Below are 10,610 nucleotides of genomic sequence, written 5' to 3' on the forward strand. Positions count from 1 at the left end.
GTGTACATACCATGTACAAATCCTAAAGAACGGGCAGCATCGATCGCTCTGAACATGCATACGGTATTAGACATCCACCTTGCTGGGATTTCTCTTGTATTTTTCTCTCCCTTTTGATTGTGTTTAATTTTGTGCTTTCCATTTGACAGAAAGACAAACGAGACACTTCCAACTTCGACAAAGAGTTCACCAGGCAGCCTGTGGAACTCACACCTACTGACAAACTCTTCATCATGAACTTGGATCAGACTGAGTTTGCTGGATTCTCCTATACTAATCCAGAATTTGTCATTAATGTTTAGACAAGATGCAAATGCCACCTCTTGTGCTTGCAATCTAAACCTTCAGATCGCCTTGTAAATATCAACACTAGTCTTCCGGGATTAACGGTGCATACATGTATTCATACCCTTATTCGAAATGTGGAGATAACTTATTTTAGGAGGCCTTTATATGTATGTGTCACTTGCTAGCGTGGTTCCTACATCTGGAAATATTTAGTTTGTGAGGTAACAGCAAGAGGTAATACTTCTAGACACTACCAATAATGGTAACCAATAGAATTTTTAAACAGGTCTGAATATTGTCTCTAAATACCAAATTGCTACAGTCTTTGTAATTTTTAAAATCAGATACTGAGATTCTGGTAAACTTTTAATTATTCAAAAATTGTTTCCTTGGAATGCTAAGCATGGTTGTTGTTTTAAACTGTTGTGCTGCAGCTTGCAATGACTGTGAAGTTGTCTTAGAAGCGCCTTTTTTTCAAGAATTGGAAGTGAAATCTGATCAGTGTGAAGAAGTCTGCGTATAGACATATTTTATTTTTAATGCATTGTATATACAGTCAAACTGGCTCAGTGAAGCTGTCTTCCTCTTTAGCCTACTGTAAAAGTGTGCATTTCAATACAATAATCATTTTGTTCCTATTACTCAGGCATAACACTACAAAATGAATTTTATTCCAGTTCTAGGAAATCAGAACACGTGTTTTTCCTAAGTAAAAGGTGGGATTTTTTTTAAACATCTGGAACAGTTTGCAGTTTTGATATACTATGACAACACTCTTATAAATCTTTCTCTTGTTTTTTTCACAGACACTGTTGAAAGTTAACAGCTCTGTAAAGGATATTAATATTCTACCAAAACACACACATTTGCAAGCTCAGTTTACAGTTTAGCAACTGAAAATATGCCCATTAGGAGAGGGCACTATTGAGGGCTATTTCTAAAGGTAACTTTTTTATAGTATACACCCTTTGCTATTATCTAGATGCGCAATGTACCGGTAATTAATTTTCCACATGCCCCGGTTTACATAGTTTTACTCCAAAGTTCTGTTTTCAAGGTTTTATTTAGTAACCCAGGACCAGATGTATCATTTTAGAAATTCTAAATTTTACAAAAATATTCCAGCTGATATTTTTAATAAATAATTACAAGATGCATGTAGCAAGGTGCCATATGGAAGAGCAAAGCCAGACGAGGTCAACTGCTAGTCCTTCATCTGGCTAGCTATTCTTACTCTTTCTTTAGGCACAAATACAAGAATTAAGTGTGTACATTTGGAAACACTGATTGTTAGTCTTGTCTCGCTGTATGCGAGTTGGGTTGGTTTCCAATAATTTTTTGTTTTTAAACAGTACCAATTTTAATGTAAATACACATTTATTCATGAATATAGTGAAAAGTAGAGGTGGAAATCTTATGAGTTATATGGAATCCTATAGAGAAAATAGTGGTTTGTAGGTCTTTTATAAACCTCAAACTTTGCCTTTTGAATATTTTTTTAAAAAGGATTTAAGGGAAAAAAGCTGCTAAACACTAGGAAAAAATGTTTTTAGCTCATCCATGGGCCATGAAGTGTCCAAACAACCTTGGATTACTCTGTTCCATTCCTGAATTTAATGGAGGCCAGACGTGCTCCTTCTTTGGAGCATGGTGTATTCTTGGTCTCCTTGAGCATGCAATGATCTGTATTTGAGGAGGCAAAATTTAAAAAAAAAAAATTAAAACTGCAAATTGTGCCAGATCAGTTAGGAGGTACATGGGGAACTTTGCATCATGCCACGACCAGGGAAGATTTGGTTTGAATTTATGATGAGAGTTCTCATAACTCCACCATATATTGCAGAAGATTCCTTAGTTTCTTCTGCAGATCACAGCTGACTTGAAGCAAGTGTGTTACTGTAACTGTCAAATATATTGCTACAAATTTAGTATTACTTAAATGGTGAATGTTTTTTAATTTGTCTCTCTTGTATTTTAAAATTTTAATACCCTGCTGCATCCTGTTTGATCATGGAATATCGTGATTTACTTTATGGCAAGGAAGGTACCATGGTAACTTTACCATATGCAATTTTTTTACATGCAGCCTAGAGAAGGGGCTTTTGTTTTAGATATTTCTGTATGTTTGAGTGACAATTCTGCATGGAGTGAGATTTGCTTAAAAGCTAAAGAACATAGTCACCTTCTACCACAAGAACTTCCTCCATCCTCCATCCTACAAACAGTTACACATGGGCTTAACTGTGCTCATGGGAGTAGTCTGGGATTGCGCACACGGGTAAAGCTAAGCACATGTATCAGTGACTGCAAGACCAGCACCTAAGCTCCCAGTCCTTGACCCCCCCTTAGGCAAGGCCTGATCCAGAGTCCAGTGAAGTCCATGCATAAAGCTACTCATCCGCTTCGTGGTCTGCAGGACCAGGCCTTTGCGTTTGTTCATCCAGGCGCTGCCTGTCCTGCCACTGCCCAAAGATTTTTTTCCAAGGTTTGTTTTCAGACTGTTTTATGGACACATGTGAAATGGAAAAATCTGCCCAGCAGCTGACACGCAGATTTGTAAGGATGCTGCCATGGAAGGACAAAGTGACAAGCCTTGACATGCTTGACTCTGCTTGCTGCAGTTTGCTGACTGAAGCTTTATGGAAGATGGAAAAAGAACCAGCACTTTGGGAGGATCTTAACCACCGAGAGACTTCAGACAAGCCCTGCCAGTACTCGTGTGTGCTGCGGTCTGAATAACACTGTGTAAAAATGACAGCTGGACAGGCCGCCCCCCCTGGAATGCACGTTGGCATGGCTCCGTCAGAGACCAAGAGTGCAGGCTGGAGGGAGGCGTGGAAAGAGAAGAGTCTAGAAATATGATGGCAGGGATGCTCAAAGGGGAGTCCCATGAGCCTGAGACTAAAAAAGAGGAGGACTCCACACTGGAGAGCAGGGAGCTCCTGACAGGTCACTCAGCCAGAGGAATAATTCTCCAGGGGAATTTACTATAGTGAAGGAAGATCCCCTTCCACCTCTGTAAGTGTCTACACGACTAACTGTGCTACAGCAGCACACCTGGGCCACTGCTGCCTTTCTAGTGTAGACGTCAGAGGGTTAGATTTCATATGTAGAACAGTCTAGCAGAGGCAGGGCTGAATTAAGTGTCACCATGATGATCAGAGAGCCTGATTCTGGTCTCTCACTGGATTTACACTGGTGATTTCATTGGTGCCACCCCTGATTTACCCCAGGGTAATTTACCTCCTGTGGCTCTCCAGGAGGCAGCCTGGTGATGTCAGGATTGGGTGCACTGCCCTCTTTAGAGAGAGTGCTGTGTCATCGCTGCTTCTGGACGGGGAGCAGGAAGTGCTCCGAGAGAGACGTGTCTAAAGCTGGCAGCCAGGCTGAGCAGACTGTTGGGTGAGCTGCTCCTGTGCTCAAAGGCTGATGTCCTTCTGAACCCCAAGATTACTGTAAAGGAGGTGAGCCCTCACTCCTCTGCCTATGCATGGAATCCGTCCCCTTGAACATCGCGGGCACAGGGGCATCCAGGGAACTCAGGTGGTTTCGCTATTTTCTGTTTGCCCCTTATGTTGGTCTATGGCCCATGGGTCAGCGTCTGTGTAAATCAGGCCCCTAAGAGGCATTACCCAGAACTGTCCCAAAATGGAGCCTTGAGCAGGTCATGCATTCAGCATTGTGTTTAGCGGGTGTCTCCCTGGGGTTGTTGGGTAGTTGGATGCAAAGTAGAACATATGCAGATTGAGCTCAGGTACAGCAGCTGTTGAGGCAGGGCTCATAGGCTAGTGGCAAAGGCAGAGGTGAAGCTGCTTTGCTTTTTCAAGCTTCATTTCCCAACGTTCATATTTACATCAGAGCAAAGATTTCACCAGCCCTGATGCTATTTAGTTTGTTTTTAGAAAAACAGCGGAGAAGTAAAACCGCCTCTCTCTGCTTTTTAACATTTGTCTCGTTTAAACTGCCACTGCAGTGGGTTTGCTTCCAAGAGGCCAGGGTCCCGAGTCTCTCACTCGAGGGGAGAAATCGGGATGTTCAGGATTTAATTCACTTTGATTTGTAAGTGTAGAATCTCAACTGGGCTCGGGAGCCCTGCTCTGATCGGTGGCATGTTGGATTGATGCCAATAGTAGGCATGTCAGTGAGCGGGTTTCAAGCATGCCTGTGTTTTGCTGCAGGAGTTTCCAGTGTTGTGCGTATACTGCTGATGTGCGGGGCAGTTAGCGCTAGCCATAAACATGCTGCTTCCCCCTCTGCTATTTGTGCCAATGTTTGTTTGGTTTTGTTGTAATGTGCCTGGCTTAGGCACAGGGACAATCTGTTTTAAAAAGACAAAAAAGGACCTGGCACCAAAATCCAGGTTAAGACCCTCCCATCCCACCAAACTTTTCCCTCTGTTGGGCTCAGTCTCTCCCCATGAGATACGGGTTTATGGCCAGGACCCTCCATGATCTCAAGGGGACTGAGTCAGGTGGAGGAGCGTTTTACATCAGGATTCTCATTTCCTCTCTCTGATCACCCCCGCCCCAGTACATGGCCTCACAGCGAACGTACAGCCCTGGGGGCAGACTGAGATCCCCCATCTCCCTGCCATATGCAAAGCTCCTCTGATAGGAAAATGGTGCAGGGGTTACCCCTGGTGCTCACTGGAGAGACCAGGGTTCGAGTCCATGCGCCACCACAGATTGCAACCAGGTGTGGATTTTTACAAAGTGATTTGTATCACCAGACACACAGGGCATGATTCTCCCTTGCACATGCCTTTTGCATCATCCTTTACACCTGTGCAATTTAGATGTGAATACTGCCGGCTCAGAAATGGTGCTTACCCACAGCACACAGGTGTAAACGTATACGTACAGCACCATGCAGAGGAGAACTGAGCACTCTGTGAGGGCCTTAATCTGCCACCTAAACCAAGCCCCTTCCACTTCCTTAGCTTCAGAGCTCAGCCTTGTCTGCACACAGAAATGCCACCGATCTAACCCAAATTGTTTTTTAAAGTTACACCAGGGTACTGGGTGTAAGTGTAGCACCTTTTGGTTTACGTTACACCTGTTCCTAATCCATTTAAGCTCATTCGTTAGAAGCCACTCTTAGAGCATCCACACAGCCTTTTGCACAGGTTTAACTCAATCGAATTTAAATTCCATCTTTAAACCAATGCAGCTTTGTGTGTCACCAGATTCGTAGCCAGGGATGAGATCTCAAAGGGGGTGTCATCATCATCATCATTCATGCCCGTCACCCCAGTCGGGATATGGGCCGCCAACAACAGATCTCCAGAGTCCTCTATCCTGGGCCGTAAATATTCCCTGATGAGCATGTTGAGCCCAGGAACTCCGGTGGAAACGGGATCAATGTGATAATGGCTTTTAGCAGGATAGATACCGTGCAAATGACTGGGCTCATGTTGTTTAAGCTTCTAGAATTACCTCAAGCAAACAAATGCTGCAGCTTCTCTGCTTCTGCAGTAGCAGTTGTGCCCTTGAGCTTGTAATTGGTGGGAGAAACCCCAAGCAACATGCTCCATGCATGGAAATGTCCTCACAATTCCAAGTTGGTTCTTTTTAGGATCAGGTTCCAAGTGGCAATTAAAACAACCAACCACAAAATTGAAAACTGCCTTTGTTAATCAGTTTGTGTTTGAATTTAATTTCACCTGCAAGTATTTGACAAGTTTTCTACACCATGTAATACCTGCTGTGTGTTTGTCAAAGGATTCTCCTAAATACCTACTTTTAGATGGACATATAACCTTTATTCTATTTGCTGCATGTATGAAACAAATAAATAAAATATCTAATTTTAAAGAAATCTGTGTGGCTTGGTTTCCTTTGCTTATGGAGGACCCATTGGGGGTTGTTTTGCAGGAATCTATGGAAAATCAGCTGTTGTCACTGGGGGTATGCTAATTGGATAGTTGGATGAGGCCACTGTCCTGCTGAGATCTAACTCCTGTGTATCAGAGTTGAATCTTATTGCACAGATAACACTGAAATGATCTAGGTGATTTCTGTAAAGAACAAATATCCAGATTGCTGGGTTTCTAACAAATAGACTCTTGCCTGGAAACCAGTGATCTCGCAGCCTGGAGGTAGGTCTAACCCCTTGCAAGTGCTATAGAAGAGCTAGCTGTTGTTTATTAATTGTGATGATGCTCTCTAGCAGGTGGTTAAGTCAGATGTGGGGTCAAGGAGTTGTTCCAACCTGCTGCATTTTGAGAGTCGTTCTTCCTTTCATGGAGCCCATGCAGCAGTTTTTGTGAGTTTGCAAGGGGCCAGGGCTGGTGAATTTCACGCTGGCCTGTCTTCTGTTTTTATGTTGCTTAGAGGATTATAAAAGCTGTTTTCAGATGCAGCATCTCATCACTTGGCCACCTAATGTATGAAAGAGACGATTCTTTAACTGGAACGGGCACACAGCAAGTTAATGAGTTAATCTCCTGGCAGCTTCAGCTCCAGCACACTCTTTAGGTCTCCCAGTAAATTCTCTTTGGTAGCCTATGAACGTTTAGCCTGTTTTATGCTGGGCTACTATGTATCGCCAAAGCCATGGCTTCCCAAGGTGCTGCTGTTATGGGTAGCGAAAGGCCAATGTTCTTTGTATGACCACAGCCCCAAGGACCCTCTTGAGGTAGGCGCTGGACAAACACCTTGTACAAATATACTAAACAAAGGGGTGAGGGGTAGAATTCAGGGGACTAGGAATGCCTGGGCTGGGTCATTCTCTTCTGTTGTTAAAAGCAGACGTGCCCCCACTTTGGAAGCCCGAGTGTTTGCTGTAAGGTCTGTATAGACAAGGGTCTTTGATTGTAACTTGAGCTCATTCCTAGGTGAGTTGAGTTAATGAACAGCTCAAGCCTCTAGGGATGTTCATTCCTAGTCACGCGGCCCTGCACAGGGGCATCCGGAGGATCAAGGGACTTAGGCACATTAGGTGCTCAGACCCTGCAGTGACTGGGGCCATGTAGGAACCTACAGGGCACATCTACACTGCAAAGAAAAACCTGCAGCATCAAGTCTCAGGCCCAGGTCCATTGACTTGGGCTGCAGGGCTAAAAATAGCAACGTGGACAGTCCCACTTGGGCTGGAGCCTGGGCTCAAAACCCCAGCGTGGGGGGGGGCTTGGAGCCCAGCTCAGAGACCCACCCCCCTCGCTGGGTTTCGGAGCCCAGGCTCCAGCCCGAGGGGGAGCCGCTATGCGGCTGTGCTTAGCCTTGCAGCCCGAGCCCCAGCCAATGGGCCTGGGCTCTGAGACTCAGTGCCACGGGGTTTCCTCTGCAGTGTGGACATGCCCGTAGCTAGGGAGACATTCAGCCTGGCTGACTAGATGCAATGCTGGCCTCCAGCTGGCTCAGCCTGGGCCTGGCACATGACATTAGCCACAGGAACCTCAGCCTGTGCGTGCAAAGGGACTGATTCATGCACATACCAGCAGAGCAGAGACCTCCCCGCAGCCTGTCTCTCCCACCCCCTGTTCAGAGGAGTGTCATGTGGCTACTTGGGATCTTTGTGGGCCGGCAGGAGTGAGGCAAACGCTCCGTCTCCTGCTCAGCTCTGTTAAGCTGGGGCTGAGGGAAACCCCATTAGTGAGGGGGCCTCTCTGGGTCTCTAGCAGCTGGTCCTGCATTCTCCACCTGTGCTCACTGGAGGCAGCAGCACTGGTCCTTCTTCCTGCAAACACCTGACTCAGAAGGGCCATCCCAAGCGAGCGGCTGGGGGACAGACTCTTGGGAGGGCAATGTTCGCTGAAGCCACAGGGCTTGCTTTGCTTGTGTGGCCTGTGAGCAGAACAGCAGAGGCTGCTGCCCCCGGCACCGGCTCACACAGCTCCAACCCAGGGCTGAGCATGTGTGCTGGTTCCATTGTCGTTGTCCTGCTCAGCTCCACGTCCCATTGCTGGCTTAATTAAACAATCAGCTAGGAGAAGGGTTTGGTTTATACTGGCCTCTAGGGCATCGTGGAGTGCCAAGTGCCTCCCACTCCCAGACACCTGTAATCACAGCCCCATAAAATACACCCCAGAGCCTCCTGGCTGTTAGAGAAAAGCCTGACATTGTATCTCATTGTTTTAAAAACCCAAGAGGTAGAGGTATTGATATGACCATTAGACCTAGACCCCTCTCAAATCAGATCCAGACCCCATTGTACCTGATGCTGCACAGACACAGAGACAATCCCTGCCCCAAACAGCTTGCAGTGTAACCAGCGAAAGCATGGAAGAACCGAAGGAGTATTATTTACAGGTGGGGTATGAGGCACCACATGAATCTTCCACAGACTCCTTGGGTGACCTTGGGAGAGAGCCAGGGCCTGAACCCAGATCTCAGCCCAGTGTCTGAAGCACAAGGCCAGCTTTCTTTTCTGTCCCCAGGAGCTTGGACAGCTGTACATCACCCCCTAGCACGGGCTGTAGCATGCCTGCATCAATTAAGGCTGTAACTTATTCGAGTGAATTTCCCTTCAGTTCATACGACAGCTGTTTCAGTACAATTCCCTTCCCCTAATGATGCATGTGCCCATGAAGCCTCCAGGGAGCTGTTCCCCAAACAAACAGGAACAAGGAGGGGCAGGGACTGGGGCTGGGTTTTATTTTGCACCTGTAGAACAAGAGGCAATGAAAGGAAAGTGGCAGTGCAGCCCTGCTTCCCAGCAATGCCCAGACTGGTGCTGAGCTGCTTTTCAAACCTTTTACCTAGCTGTATCCATGCACATGTATGGCTGCAAGCAGGAACCAGCATGCGACAGAACCAGGAGGGATACAAGAGGCGGTGAAATTCAATCTCTGCAGCAGGCTGCTGATGCACCACTTCAACCCTAGGTCAGCCCTCTGAGCAGTGGGGATACCTGCACCCATCCTCTCTGGGCTAAATTAGGACTCAAGGTGTGTGTTGGCTGTCAGCAGGCCCTCTGCATAGGGATGAATTTCAGTCCCTCAGAATATGCACCTAAGCCAACCAATAATCACTTTGGATACCTGCCGCAAGGCCTCTCTTCCCCCCTCAGTGGGAGGGAAGTTAGAAGAGTTTGGAAAGGCTGCACTTGAGTTCCTCCTTTCTTCACATGCTGTCTTCATTTGATACAAATTATTCACCAGTGAGCATGCCCATATTTCATGCATTTATTACACCATGTGCCTCTGGCTGGGCGTACATCCTCTCTTGGGATATGACTTTTTCCACACCTTGTGTAGGCTGGAATTTTTTCCTCTTTGCCTGAGAGTTTTCTTTCCTTGCCTCAGGGGTTTTATTAGAATGACTTTTAACGTTCAACTGTCTTTTTACAGTTTCTAAACTAGTTTCAAGCTTTCAAGTATGTTAACTTTCTCTTGGTTTTGCTGTTTCACCAGTTCAGACTGCTTTGCTATTTGAATAGCTGTGGCTAGGGTTAAATCACTCTTCAGTTGTAGCTCTTCTGAAAGGTTTTCATCTGTTAGCCCACTAACCAACCTATCTCTGATATTTCCATGTTTTGCATTCCCAAAATCAGTTTTCAGCCAGTGTATCCAGAGCTCTTATAAAACATTCAACATTTCCTCCCCGGTTCTTGAATTCTCTAGTGGAAACATGCTCTTTCATAAACCACATTTCTCAGGGGTATACGGTATGCATCAAACATAGCCAGAACTCTTTGGCCGTAATCTTTGTGACTACCTTCAGTAAAGTCAAAGGCTTTAAAGATATGTTCTGCTTGTTTGCCCCTAGCATAAATTAAAGACGATACCGGCATATCTCCAGTTTCCTTGTGAATCTTTCTAGAAATGCAAAATCGTATTTCCAATCTGTCCATTCTGAAGGTTTGTCAAAGCTGGAGCATTGCGGGGTATCATCATCATATCACCCTTCAACTTTTGTTGCTTTGTTCCTTCTATCTGCAACCCTTGTTGCTGTTTTCCTTCTCTTTCTGTTCGTAACTTACTCCTGACACCATGTCATGTACCTCGGTACCAGATGGAGCGTGGCTACCGTGCTTGCTTATACACATCAGATGTGTTCATCATAAGATCCTCTAATGCTCTGCCAGGTATGACTGAGGTTCATTTAAATGGGGTATTTTACACATGGGGCCACCTAGTGGCTGAACAGTATAATACAGAGTAGCATTCTGTACACTTGTTAAGAACCTTCCTTTGTCAAAAGTTTAGTCTCATTGTGTTTTCCAGCAGCTCTCACTTAAGGGTGTAAGTGACCAATCCTGTAAGAGCTCTCAGACCACCAGTTACATCTTGCCATTGGATGAATCTCCAGGTTGTTGTTCTTCATGGCTTAACTTCTTCCCCTGAAATTCTCCTCATTGGGAGGGGTTGATGCTGGTGACCC

The 10,610-nt window shown here is 45.6% G+C and overlaps 1 protein-coding gene across 1 annotated transcript in view; it reads left to right on the forward strand.

The window, feature by feature from the left end:
• The window catches only part of PRKCB (protein kinase C beta), a 244,127-nt gene extending 238,069 nt beyond the window's left edge, over positions 1 to 6,058 (forward strand). The window contains exon 17 of the mRNA XM_039490076.1: positions 150 to 6,058. Coding sequence (XP_039346010.1) covers positions 150 to 302 — 153 coding nt within the window. The 3' untranslated portion in view covers positions 303 to 6,058. The remainder of the gene's footprint in view (positions 1 to 149) is intronic.
• Positions 6,059 to 10,610: the final 4,552 nt, after the last annotated feature.

Source organism: Mauremys reevesii, linkage group 10 (assembly GCF_016161935.1).
Source record: "Mauremys reevesii isolate NIE-2019 linkage group 10, ASM1616193v1, whole genome shotgun sequence".
Taxonomy (NCBI): Eukaryota; Metazoa; Chordata; order Testudines; family Geoemydidae; genus Mauremys; species Mauremys reevesii.